The 20,998-nt window shown below is 36.9% G+C and overlaps 1 protein-coding gene across 4 annotated transcripts in view; it reads left to right on the top strand.

Annotated features, from left to right (window-relative positions):
* Positions 1–20,998, top strand: part of numbl (NUMB like endocytic adaptor protein) — a 105,726-nt gene that overhangs the window by 58,248 nt on the left and 26,480 nt on the right. For 3 of the 4 annotated variants that reach the window (XM_028464187.1, XM_028464188.1, XM_028464186.1), the window contains one exon: positions 15,638–15,788. In XM_028464187.1, the coding sequence (XP_028319988.1) occupies positions 15,663–15,788 (126 nt within the window). In that variant the 5' untranslated portion in view covers positions 15,638–15,662. Of the gene's footprint in view, positions 1–10,488; positions 10,615–15,637; positions 15,789–20,998 lie in introns of those variants that run through there. The other variant, XM_028464189.1, reaches the window with a different exon arrangement.

The raw sequence follows: 20,998 nt of genomic DNA, 5'->3' as shown, positions 1-20,998 counted from the left end.
CCCATATTTGTAATTCTTTTTTTTTGGTTAATTTTCCCACACTGTTTTATATAATACATAAGTTTATATAATGTATACATGGAAATGCAAAGTAGCACTAATGTTGAAATTATTAATTTCCCACCTCTGTCGCCCACTTCAGATCAAATGTATCCGTATTTGGCCCCTGGACTAAATCGAGTTTGACACCCCTGCCTTAAACTGTCACTCTAAAACATATATTCAGTGTTTTCTACATTTTGGAGGTTGTAATAAGGATCTAATAATTGAGAATTCAAGTGAGAAAAAAAATCATCTTAAGGAACGGCATCCTCTGAGCCTACATGTTCATTTAGTTTTCTTTTTTGAAATAATATGTTAAGGTTTCATTTATTCAGACACATTTTTTTTTTCTTCAGGAAATTGACTTTGAAATTGACTTTGATCTCCTGACATATTTCAACTGCCAACTGTCAGTCTTCCTCAGAGGCATTTTCTGAGCCTTTGCTGTCATCATTCCCAGATTGTGTCCTCAGTCGCAGTGGGATCCTTCGATCTAATTATACACCATGACCCCCAGCATGCACACCTCACCGCACACTAATGCACAGGCTGACTATAATTATATTAGGTAGATTTCTGTAATCTTTCAACCCAGAAACTCCCTTAATGATCACGTTGCATTACAGGGTCAAAGGAAGGGCACAACATATTTGTGGTTTCACGTTAGAAACAAACCATGAAATGCAGGATCGTGGGAATCGCTTGGAAATCAGATTGTAATCCCAGAAGAAAATCTAATTTAAAAATATTCTCATAAATAATCGACTAACCACAGCATTTACACAGCTGGAGAAGAAAATATATATATTTTTCCGCATTTAGAAAAAGAACTGTAATATCTTAGACAGTTATTTTTAAATTGGTGATTTTTATATACCGTATACCTTTTCTACATAAATGATTTTCCAACTTTGTGTCATTACAATAATCCATTGATATACAGTATATTGTTCAAAGCATCAATATATATTTGAAATGTTCAATTTTCCTTAAAAATAACTCACTTTAAACGATTTTTTAAAGAAAAATTTGAGTTTTCAATTTTTTTTCTATGCACTTTGAAATGACTGCAGACATCAGATCTATTGTCAAAAGTTAAAATGCGTAGAACAATCCCAAAATAAAAAGTAAATGAGGTTCTGTCATTCAACAATGTCAAGCTTTAACCAGGTTTAAGCAAAAGTGCAACAGCAACTTCACAGTCGCTTCAATTTTCTCATTAAGAAATCATATAACTACATATTTCACAACATATAACATTACAAAAAACAAAACAAAAAAAAAAAAACTCTTTCCTTAGCATCTCATCATAGTGTGAATAAAACATTAAACATGCCTGTGGCACACATGTATCCCACTCAAAGGGTAAACAAATGTAAATATATATATTTATATATTTTTTTTTTCTCACCACAGTTTTTTTGGACTTTTTCACGTTCCGTCCATGTGGATTACCGTAGCACGATGTGAGCCAGCCCCCTCTTTGTTTATATATATATATATATATATATATATATAGTTTTTTTTTTTTTTTTTTTTTTTTTATTTGAATTTGCAAAATAAAAATAGTTTTTATCTACAAATTCGATAAATCGATTAAATCAATTTGTCCCTGTAGTGTGAGCTATATTACCCTTCCATTATTTAGACATGCTCGTCCTAATGAGGGTTTCCTTTACTCCAGAAGGTCAGCTGTGCTTTAAAAGCCACATGTGTTGAGGAGAACATGTTTACTGCATATTATGAGCTGCATGGGTGGAAATCAACAATTTTATTCCCACTTTAATAACTCAATTTCAGTAATATATATATATATATAGATTAAACGTTAAAAAGGAAACCTTTTTAATAATATAAACATACTGTATATATTAACTGCTTTGCTAAAAAACACAGTATGATTTCTTTCCCATGACCCAGTGTTTTTGATTTAGTATTGGTCGTAGTCTTTTGACTCAAATGCTACTTTTTTATTTTACTCATAATTTAGTCATAAGGACGATTTCAGAGTTTTAATCAACTAAATGACATTAAGATTCTACTCGACTAAACATGTTACAGATATTGTCAATAAAGCAGATAGGGATGTTCCGATACAACTTTTTCACTTCCGATGCGATACCGATATTGCAGCCTTGGGTATTGGACGATACCGATATCGACCCGATGCAATATCAGCACAAATCATACCTACTTTTATTACTTATTTTGTAGTGTGGAATGTTAGAAAAGGCTCAAACAGAGAACAATAGTCAGTAACAGTAGGTATGAGAAAAACTGACCCATTTATTATTAACCAATTGATTGCATAAATGTTTACCTTCAACATAATATCTACAGCAGTGGTTCCCAAACTGGGGTACGTGTACCCCTAGGGGTACTTGAACACCTCTCAGGAGGTACACACAAACATTTGTCTGTTTATTTTTTAACACTATTATAGATTTTTTTTTTTACATGTATACAGACTTTTTCCTCATCCATCAACAATAATTTGAAATTCAAATTCTAAAACGAGCAAAACATCAGAAATAAATGAATAAAAAAAGGCCTAAATTCAAGGTTAATGTTTGACGAAACGCATGAAAGAGTTTAGACGAGCCTGCAGACACAAATAAATAATGTACGACATGAGTGAAGGCCAGGAGTGCTTGAGATAAGAAATAAAGGCTAAGGGGCACATGGGGATATAAAGTTTGGGAAGCACTGGTCTACAGTATTCTCTGACTGAATAAAATAAATAAAAATCAAACTATAAGACCCTGAAAAATAACCTAAATAAATCCAATAAAAACAAATGATACTTTTAAAGTGCAAACAATTAAAGTTCACTGCAGTTATTTTTTACTGTCAGTATATGGTGGAAACAACTGTGGGCGGGGACAGAAACAACAAAAATCTATCAGAGCGCTTTATCGGAGATTTTAGATGCAGTCCAATAAAGTCCAATATTAGTTTTGTGGCTGATATTGGGCCGATATCCGATATCAATATCGGATCGAGACACCTCTAAAAGCAGAGTAGTTTATGTATTTTTTAAGGCTTCCATTTATCAACCTGATATTGGATGGCATTAAGGCTTGTCCTGCCTTCCACGAAACAAAAGTAGTTTTGATTGGATACCTCCACAAAATAAATCCTGATTGGTTTTCGTCCCATGTGATAATTACAGTTTAGTTCATATTAGTCGACAAAAATATTACCAAAAAAATTATATAGTTTTTGTTCACATATTTTTTTTCTAATCATAGTGTGGTTATATATTTTTTTTTAATTAAAAAGAAATTTAATAGCCAAAAACTGGTAAAACTTTGCAAAAGTCCCTCAAAAATTACTATGTTTGGATTATCATTATATTATTATATATTATATAATTTTTAACTTAAGCAGATGTTTATCACCTCTAGTTAGAGAAATTCAGTTTATAACCCTCTACAAAGCCATTCTGGCAGTAATATGTTTTGAAACAGTTTGTAGTTTTAGAGGAGGAGTGTGGGATTATGTCTCGAGATGAAACCAATGGAAATATGTTTTCCTGTCATTCCCAGTATGCACTTTCACCCACGTTTGCTCTGCTCACAGAGATGCTCTGCCTTTGTGTAAACGCTGCACCTCAGGGCGTTTATGTTGTACATAGGCTCAGACAGGGCGGCATGAGAACAGTCCTTACAGTCATACTGTAGTTCAAGTCCAATGCTTCACTGGGAAATTTAACCTCCATAAATAACGGCGCTGATTTCCGGTCATAATATTGACCTGGAAAGTTTCAGCTCAGTAGATGACCTCATTTATAAACAATGCTCTCTAAGATGGGAAGACACTCACAGGTTTTAAGGGAAGGACCATTAAAAAAAGCTGAGGTTACAAAATGCCTGGGTTACGGTTACAGTTACTTTAGGTTTATATTGAAATTTGTGAAACCATTGCACATCGTGCTATTGGATAGATTTAAAGAATACGTATAAATAAGTATAAGTACATTTATGCACTCTAAAACTAAGAAAATAATCAACATTTAATACTGTTTTGATGCGGTGCACTATGTTTAATCTGATTGGTCGGCTATGATGCCATGCATTTGATTGTTGTCTGGCCAATGTCCATTTTAAAACAAAAAAAAAGATAATTTACTAGTAATCACTTTACTTCTTTTAAAATGTATTTAATTACAAGTAAAATGAATGATTTAGAAATATACTCAAAATAGTACAAGTACCCATAAAAGCAACTCAATTACAGTAATGTGAGTAATCCATTACTTTGACCTCTGGTTCTTTGTTTGTTTATTGTGTCAATAACTTAGTCAATTTATGAATTGTTCTTATAGTATTGTAATCAGATTTGTGTAGCTATATTTTTAAAGCTATAGTTTCACATTTTCCCCAAAACTACAATTGTTTCTTTTCTAAGAAGGAACGCTGACCCCACATGAGAGCAGCGTTGTCTCTGTGCCTTAAACACACTCTTCTATAAACTTCCTCAATAAAAAAGGCCAATCTGTCCTGGGTCAGATTAAACACTGGTGTTCTGCTTTGCAACTGCTAAGCAATGCTCTCCTTGTTTTTTTATCACACAGATAAACGCAGACCACCTGTTCTCTTTGTGTGTGTGTGACTAGCAGGGAAAGGGAGACACTAGTTTTAGGTTTTAGCCGCCCCAATGTGGGTCAACTGAAGTCTGCAGAATCTGGGTGTGCTGGTGTGTACGGGTGTTTAGACGTTTATTATCCCCTGCCACAAAGTGTGGAAGGGAGATATTGGTTTGAGCTCCGTCCATCCGTCCGAGTTAAAGGAGAAAGCTTTTCTCAGAAACTGTTCAAGATAGGATATTGTGTGTGGCTTCAGGATATCAATGCCTTGATGGAGTTTGAAAATGAGAAGCGCGCAAATATATTTTCTGGAGTTATTGCCCTTGTTCTATTTTTTGTACTCTGAAATATCTTTGAAGGGGACAGCTTTACTCGGAAATCGTTTAAGATAGGAAACCAAATTTGGTGTGTGGCTTCAGGGTATCAATACATTGATGGAGTTTGAAAATGAGAAACGCGCAATAATTTTTTTCGGGGTTTTTGCTTTTCTTCCGTTTTTTGGACTCTGTTCAATGCATCTTCAAAGGGGACAGCTTTACTCAGAAACCGTTTAAGATAAAATAAAAAATTTTGGTGTGTGGCTTCAGGGTATCAATAACTTGATAGAGTTCGAAAATGAGAAGCGTGCAATTTTTCTCTCCGGAGTTATTGCCCTTTTGTTTTGTTTTTTGGACTCTGTTTAAGGTATCTTCAAAGGGGACATCTTTTCTTAGAAACTGTTTAAGATAGTTAGTAATTTTATATTCTGATGTGATAATATTTTCTTATGTATACATCTAACTTCTTAGATTTCGGACATTTAGGAAAAGGTTGTGAGTTATAGTGAGAACCAATCTGGCGGGGGATGTTGATGACTATGTCTTATTGTGTAGCTTTTTTGCTCTCTGACACATTACAAAATATTTGAATTAAATTGTATTTATTTTTTTTAATTTTCACATGATTTATATGTATGTTTGTAATTATTTTTCATAGGATTAACCATGAGATTTGATGTAAGAACATACTGTACCTACATAAAAAGTGTGGACATTTTCCAACAAAAGTAAACCGAAGAAAAATGGTATGCTTTAGCTCCGGCTGTGGGCGTTGACAGCACTCTCTATATGTTTGACTTTACATTCATGATGTTGTGAACATTATCTGTCAAGTGAATTAAAGGGACTAAAACAGAAAAGTACCTCTTTATGACAAAGTACTGATACATTTAAACGGTACTTGTCGTTTTACTAAATTATATGATTCAGTACCAATATGAACGAATACCAAATGATTAGGTGAACTGAGTGTGTGTGTGAGTGTGTCCGCTTGTAGTTGTTGCTCACTTTGATATCTGCTTCATTTTGTCCCACAATAATTCTTTATGCGTACGTTAAAATAACATGTCAGTAAAAGTGTTCACACATTCCCAGAGCACCGTCAGTGAAATCTGAAATGCACTCCTCAGTGGAATCTGTGCTCTCAACACGTAGAATATGTGTACATTGGCTTCACATGGTCTCATGTATTTGTTCCCCTCATGGAGCTGAACTTTCCTGCTTTTTATTAGAGCTCTATTGCCGCGATTATTATTCCCTGCCACAAAGTGGAACGGGGACATAGGTTTGAGCTCCGTCCATCCAAGTTAAAGGGGACATCTTTCCTCAGAAACTGTTTAAGATAGGATGACCAAATTCGTTGTGTGGCTTCAGGTTATCAATACCTTAATGGAGTTCGAAAATAAGAAGCGCACATTCTTTTTTTTCTCCCCAAGGGGCCCCAAAAGAAGAAAAAAAACAAAAGTCGATTTCTCATTTATTTGCCAGTCAAATATTACGACGGTTGGTGGTACCGAATCATTGACACATACCAATATGTAAATCAATCAATCAATCAATCAATCAATCAATCTTTATTTGTATAGCGCCAAATCATAACCAATGGTATCTCAAGACACTTTACAGTAGAGCAGTCTTAAGGATGGACTCTTCATTTTATGGATACACACATATGCATATATACGTATATACACATAATATGTATCCCACACCCAACATGAATTCATCATGGCGGCAAGGAAAACCTTCTGTTAAGCAGCAGGAACCTTGTGTGGATCCCATTCCTATGATGAACAGCTACAAATGAGGCCCATTACTTCGTATGTGTCACGGGGGCGCCAGGGGTCCCCTGGGTGCCCCATTTTTCAAATGACTACTCCTCTGTTAGTTCTCCTTAGATAGGAATGCAGTTTGGTATGAATACTCTATGAATGAATATGATGAAACGCTCTGAGCCATTTTTAAAAAAAAAAGGGCCCAGGGGCCCACCCCCACTTTCCGGTAATTTCCAAATTTATAAGAACATAGTCGTGTGATATATCGTTTTTAAAGATAATTCAACATAGATTACTATTTTACGTCCCACAATTTCATCTGTTTTACTCTGTGGAATTCTCAGGAACGTGGTACGTGCTATTCAACGCAGGCCACGGGCCCGGGGGTAGTTCATCAGAACTTGTTTTTACTCTGTTCGTGGTATCTTCAAAGGGGACAGCGTTTCTTAGAAACCGTTTAAGATAGTTAGTAATTTTATATTCTGATGTGATAATATTTTCTTATGTAAACATCGAAGTTCTTATATTTAGGACATTTAGGAAAAGGTTGTGAATTATAATGACAACCAATCAGGCGTGGGACGTTGATGGCTATGTCTTCTTGTTTTCCTTGTGTTCAACTCTCAGGTCTCTTAAAAGGTGCTTTTTCTTCTCACTTCTCGTGAGCCAAGCAAAGAATTTAAGTCGTTTAGGTCAGTGATTCCCAACCAGGGGTACATGTACCCCCACAGGTACACGAGGACATTGCTGGGGGTACTCAGAAACACATCAATTCATTTCAAGATAGTAGGAAGTGTTCCTAGCTCATTTTTAGGCAATTTTTGGACAAATTCACCACAAACAAACAGTACAATTGCACAATAAGATACTGTCTTTTCTTGAACGGTAATAAAACTGGATTAATTTATGCTGTAGAGCAGTAGTTCTCAAACTTTTTTGGCTCAAGTACCTCTTTTCTCTTATTTCTGAATTCACCCCCTTTGTCCAACTACATTAACATCACCTATAGAGCATAATGAGTGTTAACATATTTTAAAGAATCTAACTTTGTGAATAAGTCGAATGAAACAGTATTTAGTAGCTCCTGAATAGATTTATTTCTATAGTTTCTGTCATTTCTGTTCATCTGCCACCTGGTGTGGGACCAAGACTGAGCCTAGTATTATTAGACTATTATTAGTATTATTAAACAGCATAAAACCCCATATTTTTTAATGCTTTCATTTGTACATGTACCCCCATTTGAGAAACACTACTGTGGAGGACATTTAATCACATTTCTGACAATAGGAGACAATAATTAGTTGACTACGTTTTACAAAGGAGACGGTGTTTACTTACTATTAAAGTCATCACATGAAAGTTGCACCGATATTTTATGTTGTTTAAATTATTTTAAATTATTTTGAGTTTGTGGATTAAGCCTCAGGGAACCAATGACAAGTGAATGAGTTAAAGACTGATAGACAAACGAGACCACATGAAATTATGGAGGGGTACACATGATTTGACAAAATACAAAGGGGGTACATGGTAGGGCTGGATGATATGGACCAACACACATATTTCATTATTATTTTTCAAAATGGCAATATACGATATACATCTCAGTAGTTTTTAATTTAAATTTTACCATGAAGACAATTCTGGGTTAAATTTGCTGATGCAAAACTCCACACAGGCACATTTATTGACAAACAGCTGCGCAATATGTGCCACTTTTGGCTTTTTCTCCTCTGTGAGTTCTGTAGTGTGGCTGGTTTAGGGGAAGGTCTGGGTTAGGACGCACTCAGCAATCCATCTAACTGTGCTTTTCATGCAGTTCTGAGAAATAGCAAAAGCAGCGACTCCTGAAACCAGTATTTTAATAAACAATAAGATATAGAATAAAAATATACTGTTATAGCCGATATTGTCATTTTGTATTTAGTCAAAATAAAAAAAACTTGATATATCTTGAATCTCGATATATTGCCCAGCCCTAGTACATGGGACAAAAAAGTTGGGAACCACTGATTTAAGTGATGCCATAATTACTGGTTATGTAAAACATGAATGAAAATAACTGAAAGTGGGCAGGTGAGAAATCCTTGATTCAATTTCAGCAAATGTGTTCCCTCTTGTTGACTTTCATATAACTAGTACAGTGCCCGTTGGAAGTATGTATTCATACAGTAGGGGCTTAAGTAGAGTTGTCAATTATGGTCAAATGAGTATGTGTTTGAAGGTTGGATGTACAAAGAGGTGTACACACTTTGTACTCTGTAGTGTTATAAAGGGGTATATTTGCAGGCTCAAAGTAAAATAGCATGTGTGATTTCCCTGGTTTAATTCTATGAGACATTCGCCTGATAAATGTTTGTTTTTTTTTTTACTCATTTTTATATATTTTTTTGTTTTGTGCATTTTTCTGTAATGTTTGCTTTTTCGAGTCATTATGTGTATTGTCTTTTTGTGCATTTTTTTGTATAATTATTGTTTTTTGTTGCCATTGTAGTGTGATTGTAGAGTCCTTTTGTCTTTTTTTGTAGTTTTGTTGTTATTTAGTGTATTATTTGTTATATATGTTTTTTTGAGTCATTTTGTGTGTTTTTGGAGCCTTTTTGTATATTTTTGTGCATTGATGTTGTCGTTTTGTGTACTTTTTGTGTAAATATTGTTTTGTTTTGTTTATTTAGTATATTTTTATTATAAATGTGTGTGTGAGACTCGCTAACTGTCCTCCTGGTTGCCGTGTGGGACTCTCTACATCTCCTTTGTGGATTCTTTCTGACACACATGCACGCACATCAGTCGTGCGCATGCACATACCCCATCATAGGTTGTTGAGAGAAAAAAAATGTACCTCTAAACGGCTTTGTGTGCATTCAGCATGTACTGTACATCCAAGGTGCTCATTTGGTTATATAGCACATGGTGAAAATATAAGCATTTATAATGCCCTATCCGCGGAGAAACATTTTTCGCCATTCGCTTTCAACACAACTTCGGGCGGCCAATGCCGGGTCCCGTCATAACTTCCGGGTCCCGTCCATCCGTACGGTCTAGACAGCGAACCATCAAACAAACATGAAAATAAACATTTTGAAATCACCAAATAAGTCCAAAATGACGCATGCACACACTCGGGCTATGTGCAAGCTGTTCAAAAAGTTTCAGGTCAAAAAAACACTGTGTCGGGGAGAAATTTGCTCCACAAACACACGCAGACTTTTCTTGCATTATAGATAGATGCCATATGTAATGTGATTCTGTATACTGACTAGGGATGCAACGGTACAGTTTTCCCACAGTTAAGTATGCATCACGGTTTTTGGGCCACGGTATAACGGTACGGTTACGGCAATCGCAATATAGAGGGAAAAAAAATTAGATTATATTCCAAAATCGTTCAGCGCTAATACATATATATATATATATATATATATGTATATATATACACACATAACACAAATTCAAACATGCATATACGCAGACACACATATAAACAAACACACACATAAACATAAACATACATATAGACATGCACACTAGTGATGCGCGGGTCAGTGGGCTAACCCGCGGGTAGCCCGATGGTCCCGTGGGTGTGTGTGTGTGTGTGTGCGTGCGTGAGCTCATACTAACCCTTGATATTTGTTTTTTCTGAGCTGCAGTGAAAACTTCACTAGATCTTCTTCTCTCACTGCGAAGAGTCTAAAGAACATTGTGTTCTGATACACACACACAAACACACACTTCACTCCTTTCCTCATAGCGGCACAGTCATGGCTGCTATAATGCAGAGTTGTGTGTGTGATGTGAGCATCTGGTCTGGAGGATGTGTGAGGGAGGAGTGTGTCGCCTTCAGCCAAAACCTCTGAGCTGCTGTTGCACAAAGAGCGTCTGGGACAGGGTAGGGTGTGTGTGCGGGAGTGTCTAAGTGTGTGACAGGGTGCCAGTGATATTATTCACATCTGGCGAGCTCAGAGCACAGCTGCATACATACACAGAGCTAGCATGCGCAGATATCTATTTCCGCTCTATGCCAAAATGTCTGTGAATGTTTAGCTTCAAGCCTGTTGCAGTTGCTGTATTTGTTGCACATAGTTGTTGGGTGTTAAAGTGGAGATGTGGTGAATGAAAGGAGCACCAACAGTGATGAGGAAAGGTCATCCCAGGCCAACACCCTCGAATGTCTCCAACACACCGTCATATGACTTGTATACAACCTCCTACTTCCCGCAATCTCTTCAGCAACAATGTATTCCAGATGGTCGCTCGCTCTATTGCTGGAAATGGAACAGCTATGTGCTACTTGGCACAAGGCCTCCTGTTTGTGTAGTCTACACTGAAGTGCTTATGAGTTTTAGTGTGGGTCTATGATGAGAGCTGGACTTTATTTGTGACTTGATTTATAGGTTTATTTTGATACTTGGCCTCCTCGCCTGCCTGTCAGCCTGAGTCTGTCTGCTTCACGTCCTTCTACTCAAACGTATGCAGATGGTGTTTGTTGTGTCGTGAGGTCACAGCTAGGAGGGCACTGTTTGTGTTTTGTTTCCACAGCAATGTTTCTTTTCTTTAAACGAATGAAGGTTGACGAGGGTTAGTTTTGCCCTCGTGCTTTACAGAAAGACTCAAACCCAGCCCTAGTTCCCTTCAGGAATCAAAACAACCCTAACCAGTTCCAAACCACCTCAAACATCTCATCCTTTTCCATCTGATTTTACACACACACACACACACACACACAAACACACATATGCGCACCAGTCCAATGAATGCGTACCCTGCGCCTGCACGTCTGATCTACATTTTCCATTGACTTAGAATGGATACATGGGCACAATGCACAAGTCACATCCGCATGTGTGCTTGCAGACGTCTTAATGCGTTAACATACACATTAAAGAGTATGCACACATACACTATACTTGGATGTGCACCTAACAAACATAAAAATATCAGTCACATGTAGACGCAGGTGTGGCGTAAGTGAAGCTATAGCGATGAGGTGCGCTTCACTATCGATCACCGTCTACGTGACATTTTTTAAATTAGGCGTGCAGGCGTGTACACGTGTGCAGGTATGTAAGTGTGTGTTGAGTGTACAGTATAACAAACCACCATTTAGTCCGGTTACAGTCTGTGTCACGACACTTGTCCATAGAGTGGTAGTGACTGTAGTGTTACACTCTGAGTCAGATCGTTGCTGTGATTGGACAGGATACAACACTCAACACTCACACACACTTACTGACGTGCACACGTGTACACGCTTGCACGCGTAAGCGCCTAATCTTTTTTTTTGACTGTTTACATGTCATGTAGATGGTGATTGATAGTGAAAGGTAGGGATGGGAACCTCTGGGTACCTCACGATACGATACGATACGCGATACAAAGTTTGCGATACCGATTATCTCGCGATGAGGCGATACTGCGATTAACGATATATTGGTCAGAAATCAATCTACGATAATCTATGACATAAGAAAAAAAAAAAGATTAGGTGAAAAAATACAATTTTTATTTTATATCTCTGAAAGACAATAAATTGAAAAAGTGTCCAATGAACAGTGTAAATAAGTGTAAATAAGTGTCAACATACCAATGTAAATGAATAAGTATCTCCAATAGTGCTTTCTGTAAACAAAAATTGGGATCTTTCTTACCAGTGACACCAGTATAGTGCACTATTCCAGTAAACAATATATTGGTTCCTTTAACAAACAGTGACAAAATTTCTGTGAAGACCTACCTGCACATTTTAGTGAAAAAGCAGAAGAAAAAAAACAAAAACAAAATTATTATTAATATTTTATTTTTTTTAAATCGATACTTAGCACAAGCATATTGATAATCGATCGTGCGTAAAAATATCGCGATATATCGATCTATTGAGATATCGTCACATTCATACATACTTAAATTAGGTAACTTTGGTGCGCTATAATTTAGAATGGATTCACCCCCCATACACACACACACACACACACACACACACACACACACTGTGTGGACTTCGCAAAGATTGACATTTAAAAAAACTTGATGACCATGACTTTGTTATTTGATATCTAATTTTGTAGATTATAGTAATAAAGAATTAAGAAGTTGAAGAAATTGTCTAATGATCTTATATTCAATTCATTCAAACTCCTTTTAGATCCACCACGTAGTAACGTACATGTACAGCGTTTTGAAAGCCTTTTCGTGAACTCTGGATGTTTTATTGCTTTTAATGGGCATAGTTTGTTCAAATTATATTAACTGTATTTGGTTTATACTCTGAAAACAGTGAGAAAGTGACCAAGTAGAATATGAGCATGTGTTCATTTGACCAATAAAACACATTTCATGCCAACATTTTCGGAGATTTTTGGAGACCCTCCTGAGACCCTGTAGTGTATACATTAGGGCTGAATGACTTTAAAAAATAATCTAAATGCAATTAGCTTTTCAAGGGCCTCTTGTCATGTATTTTTCAATGAACACAAGCAATAAATAAATCTGTTTCATAATAAACAATTTCAGATTTATTTAAACTTTAAATAGATATAAAATATAAATTTTTAAAGCACAGATCACAACAATAAAGTAAACAAATCTATGGCTTTACCTCTTCAACATCTAACTAACTTCACGTTTCATGAAACATGTAAACATGTGGACTGCACTTCTTAAACACTCTCTGAACTTAACAGGACAAGCAACAAAAAAATGAAAAAAACTGCAGCTTTTGCGATTAGAAAATTGCGTTTTATGATATCGCGATAATATCGCAAATGCAATTAATCGTTCAACCTTAGTATACACCTGGGTATTTCTCACGCACTCAATCTTTTCATACTATCTAATGTGAAGGCACTATAGTTGCGATATCGAACATAGCCAAAGTTTTTGGCACTTAGGTTCCGTATCTGTCTACTCGGCTGATGCAACCATTGATGATAAGCAGTTATTTAATGTAGCATGATACAAGGCTAACTCTGACCTCAGCTCTTTAGTTACTTTCCCTGAACTCTTGAATCACACTGAGCCTCTCCTCTCTATCAGATGCCTGTCTCATTCGCTCACTCTTCCTCCTCCTCCTCCTTGTTTTAACTGTAAGAGGGCAGATACAGTGCACACTGCTCCATTCCCCTGTGGACTATTATGCTCCAGCCTGCTTTTACGGCTCTGCACATGTGCCTGTTCACACCTGCTGTAAAAACACACACTTCCTGCCAGGTGCCAGTCACTTTGGCGCTCTGCCCGGAAACAATTGGCACGAGCCTCGACATGTGTGCACGCAGCGTGTGCGTTTGTTCATGGCTATGCACGCCTAGCATGCCCGGATTAAGTGTGGCCACTTGAGCTGTTTGATACTCCACGTTACACACATTTGACAGTGTGTGAGAAGTAATCGCAGAGGTTTCCGGCTCATGCTACTTTGGCATCGTTAGCAGGGATGATGCAGTGATTATGAGAAGTGATGCATATGTGTGCATATAAACTGTAGTGTGTGTTCGGCAGAGCAGAGAGAACTCTTCTAACCATTCAGTGCGTACACATACAGTACACCTCTGCCTCACTGATGGACAATTTATGTCCCTGCTATGGAACCAGAGTCAGTTTTACACCATGTTCAGCCCGAATGCTGAGTTTTGGATCATCCAAATGGTAAGAAATGACCATAAGACATAGTCAGGACAGTGTTGTATTGTATCGACTACCATAATTTGTTTTACTACAGAGAGTCTGATTAAGATTAGTTGTTACTAAGATTCAATTTAGCGATATATCACAATATTTCTCTGGGCAATTATCGTATCGATGCAAAAAAGTACCAAAACGATTTTTGTAATTTGTTGCTTCAGTGCAGAGGCTTCCCTCACGTCCATCAATGCAGGGTTATTTTAGAGCTTCACCAATGCATGTATAATTTGGAGGCATATTGGTAAAATAATGTGTGTATTTACAGTTTGAGAGGCTTGCATTGACTGGCGCACTTTATAGTAAACATATTCTTCTTCTTCTTCTTCTTCTTCTTCTTCTTCTTCTTCTTCTTCTTCTTCTTCTTCTTCTTCTTCTGTTTTAGGGAGGTTGGCACAGCATCCAGCAAAAATATGTAGCGACACTGTAAACAGGAAGTGTACTGCAGCTAGTAAAGTAACGGACAAACGCAGCATATAGTCATGGTAACAGAGTATATTGCTTTATAAAATATTGTGTTAGAATACAAGTTACTGTCAAAAGTAACGTTGGGGGGTAACGCATTTCAAATAACGTGTTACCGCCCAACAGTGGTCATCATGCTGTGAAGTCAGCATCCCTAAGGTGTTTGTGAGAGATAATCAGTGCACAAACAGCAGTTTTTTTATATTTGTCTGACAAATGAAGTGATTTGTGTTCATTTCCACTCTGCCTCTGACTTGAAGCATCAATCAAGCTTCATGACAGACATTCACGGCACTAATGCAGTAAAAGCTGTGTTAAAGATAACTACCGTATAAATAAAATCATCATGTATGTTTCTTAATTTCAGCATTTTCATTTTGTCTACTCGTTGAAATAATATGATAAGGTTAACTTTTTTCATGAAATTTATTTTGAAAAGTACTTTTACTTCAACTGTCAGTTTTCCTCAAAGGCATCTACTGACTGCTTAGATGTATCCTTTTGAGTTCTTTCTGGGCGTGGCCATCTCAGTTCTCTCGGGCTGGCCTGTATGTTTCTTCTTATTGTTTTCAATGGGCACATCTAGAAATGACAGTTCAGCACTGTTGACCTCATCCATTCCATAGTGGAACATTTAAATAAGTTAAAAAAGTAAAGGGATCAGTTTTAGATTTCCACCTTGATATCAGGATGGTGGCGCTCTAAAGAGAGTAGCAGTGATGGATTTCTACAGTACACTGAACTATGCTTTTGTCTCTGATCCTCTGTGTCTGCAGTACCAGGGAGCACGTGACCCCGGAGATGAACAAGCTTCGTCAGAGTCTGAGGAGGAAGAAGCCCACCTATGTACCCGAGGCCAGCAGACCCCACCAATGGCAGGCGGACGAGGAGGCTGTGCGCAAGGGCAAATGCAACTTTGCAGTTCGGGTGAGGATTTATCATGAGGGGTTTCTAGCAAACCCATTCTAATGCATTCAGTCAATCAATGATTCAACCAATCAATCAAACATTGCTCTAACTTGTGAGGAGAAGAAGAGTGAATGTGGTGGTGAATAAATACACAATCATAAAACAAGATGTTGATGATAATAATTTCATTAGACAACTATTGTTTGACTACTATTACACCTAGAACTTGATTATTAATCTCAACTTTTGACAATATTTTCAAAAGTGTGATGGAACGGTTTGGAAGTGACAATAACAGAAAGATGACACGTTAAATTAGCGCTTTTATCAATGCTATCTTTTAAAAATAATTCAAGCAAATGAAAAATAAAACCGCTACCAGTCAACGTATAGAGAGACATTTATAGATGAGATGTGTGTTGAAGCATTAGAATATTCTGTGTCTTATGTGTGATTTTTTTTTTTGTCTGTTCAGTCAGTCTGAGCAACAAATCATTACGGCTAATGCAAATTATGAAAGGAATACAAGAAACAAGATTAAGGACAATCCGTGTGCTCTTCGTTCTTTGGTTATTTCATTTCAAAACCAAATACAAAAATAGAAAAAACAGATTTTTTTTTTGTTTTATTAATTTAAAAGCAAAAACAGGAAAACGGAAAAACCAAACAAGCAGCATTCTTTTTGGTTTTAAAATTAAATCTGGTTCTGTTTGTGTGATATTTGGATTTTTATGGGGAAACTAGGACGAGAGCTTCACGTATTAATCTCACCACACAGATGGACTTTTACTCTGCTGCGTTTGATATCATATAGTCCACCTCACACCAATGGCATAGGTGTAATGTGTGTGTTGATGATGTTTCCTTAAAGAGTTATTGATGCTGAAAGTCCGAATCTGTGAATTTGAGCCAACTTTACCGAACAATGTTACGGCCCATATAGAATCCAGATAGTCTGGTGACTGGGTGGACTTTTGCTCCCAGTCTGGACATAAAAAGAAGCAAAGCATAAGTCACATTACTGGTGATTCCAAATGTTTAAACAAATCAAAACCAAAAAATTGATTTTTTGCATAAAACATGCACATATGTGGAACCAGAGGTGGTGTAATGAATCTACTGGTGCTCCTCATTTCTTGTGATCAACTTCCGTGTGTGTTGACGGCTGCTATTAGCGGTATTATAACGTGCAAAATAAACATTTTAGAGCCCTCAAAAAAGCTGGAATTTTTTTTGCAAAAGTGTCAAATGGTAGAAGTTCTAACATCTATTGTTCCTCACACCAGCCTCACAGTCGATAGTCAGTCACCAGTTTATGTGGATACTATTTGGATCGTAACACCGTGAAACAAACCATTTAACGTGAGCAGCTTTTTACGAGCTAAAACATCCACAGCCTGGATGAAAACAGGAGCAGGACCAGAAAACTGCTGAAATTAATCCTAAACAATCCTATTGTGTGACTAGATCTGGTCCAGGACCTGTGGAGGGAAACAAGGTGCAACAGACTTCAATTCTTGCTCTAATTCCCCATAAATATCAAAATATCACACAAACAGAACAAGTAAAAAAATAGCAAAATAACTATTTTGTTATTATGATTTGGTTTTAAAGCGGAATAACCAAAGAACAAAGGGTACACAGATTAAGGACCAGTGTAATGGATTGAAATAGATTGCAAATTCTAGTTATGGAAATATTATGATGATAGACATTCAATGCATTGAAAATAAATGAGGAAACTTAAGTCTTCTCTTCTATAAGAGTTTATAACCAAGAAGTTGATCCATTAGGATTTACTGTGTGTACACATACACTGTTTACCAGGATGTTGGATAATAGACAACTTAAAAAAAACTAAAAAAAAAAAAAGAATGAAATTACAGCCACACGTGAAAGTAAAAAAAATTCAAATGTAAGAATAAAAGAGTACGCTTTAATTTTTAATTTGAAATTTGCTGACCTGCTGCTTCTCACAGATCTTCTTCCATAGTGCACTGTAATAGGTAGAATACCCCACCATGGATATTAGTTCTGACTTTATGTGTAATTTAGGGCCTGCAACAATCACACCTGTGGGATCTGCAGAGTTAATCAGATGAATAGATGGGCTTTGAACCTAAACCAGTAAAACGATGGTTCAGATTGTTTCTAAAGTGGACTAAACTGGACTAAATGTATTACAGCGAAGACAACTTTGAACTGGTGACATGTTTTATTCAAAAGTAGAATAAAGTAAAGGTGTCTAAGAAGGTCGTTGAGATCAAAAAGCAAGTGTATGTAGTTTAGTTTATCACAAAACCTCATGGGCAACTGGAGGCCCAGGGTCTACAAAATAACTCAAAGAACACACAAAATGACAGAAAAATACACAAAGCAACAGCAAAAATACACAAAATGACATCAACAATCATACAATATTACAGAAAAATAAACAAAAACAAAATAAAAAATACCCCCAAAACACACAAAACGACTACAAACGTACACAAAAATAAAAGAAAAGGTTGCAAAATGACAATGAAAAACTTAGACATAGTTTTAACACAGAAAACAACAACAAAAATACATCGTATGACTCCAAAAAACACTTAAAATGAAATTAATAACATGAAAAAGATTCAGTCTTTTCTCTCCGGAGCCGATAAAAAATACCTTCTCAATGAAGACAATACAGTGTATTCAATTTTATACAGTTAAATTGATATGGAATAATGTTTGATTTAATTTGATTTGATTTATATTGATCATGTAAATGGCAACTTAAAAACAGTTTAAAATAAAATACATTAACATCAAGAAATAACAACAAAACAATATCTTGCATCTTTAAATTCTGTTATATACAGTGGTGTGAAAAAGTGTTTGCCCCCTTCCTGATTTCTTACTTTTTTGCATGTTTTCCACACTTAAATGTTTCAGATCATCAAACAAATTTAAACACAACGTAAACACAAAATGCAGTTTTTAAATGAAGGGTTTTATTAATGAGGAAGAAAAAAATCTAAGGCTACATGGCCCTGTGTGAAAAAGTGTTTCCCCCCTAATCCTAATAACTGGCTGGGTCACCCTTAGCAGCAACTACTGCAATCAAGCATTTGCAATAACTTGCGATGAGTCTTTTAAAACGCTGTGGAGGAATTTTGACCCACTTATCTTTGCAAAATTGTTGTAATTCAGCCACATTGAAGGGTGTTAGAGCATGAACTGCCTTTTTAAGGCCATGCCACAGCATCTCATTGAGGATTGAGGTCAGGACTTTGATTAGGGCACTCCTAAGTCTTCATTTTTTTTTTTTAGCCATTCAGAGGTGGACTAGCTGGTGTGTTTTGGATCATTGTCCTGCTGTAGAACCCAAGTTCGCTTAAACTTGAGGTCACGAACAGATGGTTGGACATTTTCCTTCAGGATTTTTTGGTAGACAGCAGAATTCATGCTTCCATTTATCACAGCAAGTCTTCCAATTCCTGAAGTAGCAAAACAGCCCCAGACCATCACACTGCCACCACCGGATTTTACTGTTGGTATTGGTGGCGGCTGGTGAAAAATATTCTAGGGGGGGCTGTGCTGTTTCAGTAACCATCCCGATACAACTGAACAGAAACAGCAGTATATCAGTGCTCTGTGAAATAATAAATATTTAATGCCAATATTAATGACGAGGCATTTTTGCACAAAAAATAAACAAGATATTGCACAACCACAATTTTGGCAATAAATCACTTAAGTTTCTACATGTTTTTACCTTTTTATATACAGCTGAGCACATGAAACAGTGCATTAGTGATAAATTGGTCAACTTTATACAAAGAAAAATCTGGTCAAGTACTGTACTCTTCTCTTGACTGCAGTGATTGGCTCAACATTGTGCAACAAATTATTAAGTTAAGATTAAGTTAAGGGTACCATCATTTTTGTCCACGTCTGTGTGTATGTGTGTGTGTGTCTTATTTGTACTGGAATTTTTCCCTTCTGTCCTTCTGTGTGACAAAGCGCTCAATGCAAACACAGGAAGCAATAGAACGTATTTACATGACTGCATCCAGCTAGCCAAGCGTTCCTGCTGTACCCATTATGAGAGAAGCCTTGTGTATAAATTTAACCTTTCTCGCTGGCTTATTGGCTTATTTTGATGCTGGGCTGATCTGGGCCTGGCTGTTTCATCCTTAGTTTTTCCACCAATCTTCTCCTCTCAAAGGGATTTTGAAGAAGAGATCGTATAGTTTCACTGCTCGTGTCAACCATCATTAATGTCATCATTGTTGTCACATCATCAAACTTCTTCTTCTTGTTATTATTATTTTTTGAACTTCCGGCACACTTGGCTTGCCGCTTGGGCAATATCTCCATCGCCCAAGCGGCATCAGATTCCATGACGCTGATTGGATATTCTTGTTGCTATGTCGACTCTCTTGTTGGTGATTGGCTTCACTGCCGCACTAGTTGGGCGATTGTTCTATCGCCCAAGCGAGTCAGCAGACATAAGCAGGAAGCTGCAGGAAAGCTGCAGGCTGCACCCAGGCAACCTCTTTTAGCCAGCCCCCACTGGTTGGTATGATGTTCTTTTTCTGAAATGCAGTGTTACTTTTACACCAGATGTAATGGGACACAGACCTTCTCTCTCGTCAGCCCACAGAATATTTTCCCAAAAGTCTTGGGGATCATCAAGATGTTTTCAAACAAAAATGAGACAGCTCTTAATGTTCTTTTTGCTTAGCAGTGGTTTTGGTCTTGGAACTCTTTCTTATGGTGGAGTATTGAACACTGCCATTAACTGAGGCAAGTGATGCCTGCAGTTCTTTAGATGTTGTTGTGGGGTCTTTCGTCACCTCTTGGATGAGTCGTCGCTGCGTTCTTGGGGTAATTTTGGTCAGCCGGCCACTTCTGGGAAAGTTCAACACTGTACCATGTTTTCACCATTTGTGGATAATGGCTCTCATTGTGGTTTGCGGGAATCCCAAAGCTTTAGAAATGACTTTATAACCTTTTCCAGACTGATAGATTCCAATTAGTTTTTTCTCATTTGTTCCTGAATATCTTTGGATCTCGGCATGATGTCTATAGCTTTTGAAGATCTTTTGGTCTACTTCACTTTGTCAGATAGGGTCTATTTAAGTCATTTCTAGATTGAGGGGGAAAACACTTTTTCACACCACTGTCATTTTTTTAGTTAATGTATTTGAAAGGCTGCAAAAAGTAACTTGAATTTGATAACGCATGATCATGTC

Source organism: Gouania willdenowi, chromosome 13, assembly GCF_900634775.1.
Source record: "Gouania willdenowi chromosome 13, fGouWil2.1, whole genome shotgun sequence".
In the NCBI taxonomy this organism is placed as follows: Eukaryota; Metazoa; Chordata; class Actinopteri; order Blenniiformes; family Gobiesocidae; genus Gouania; species Gouania willdenowi.
Note: the sequence above shows the minus strand (reverse complement) of the source record. Positions and strands in the feature narration are given on the sequence as shown.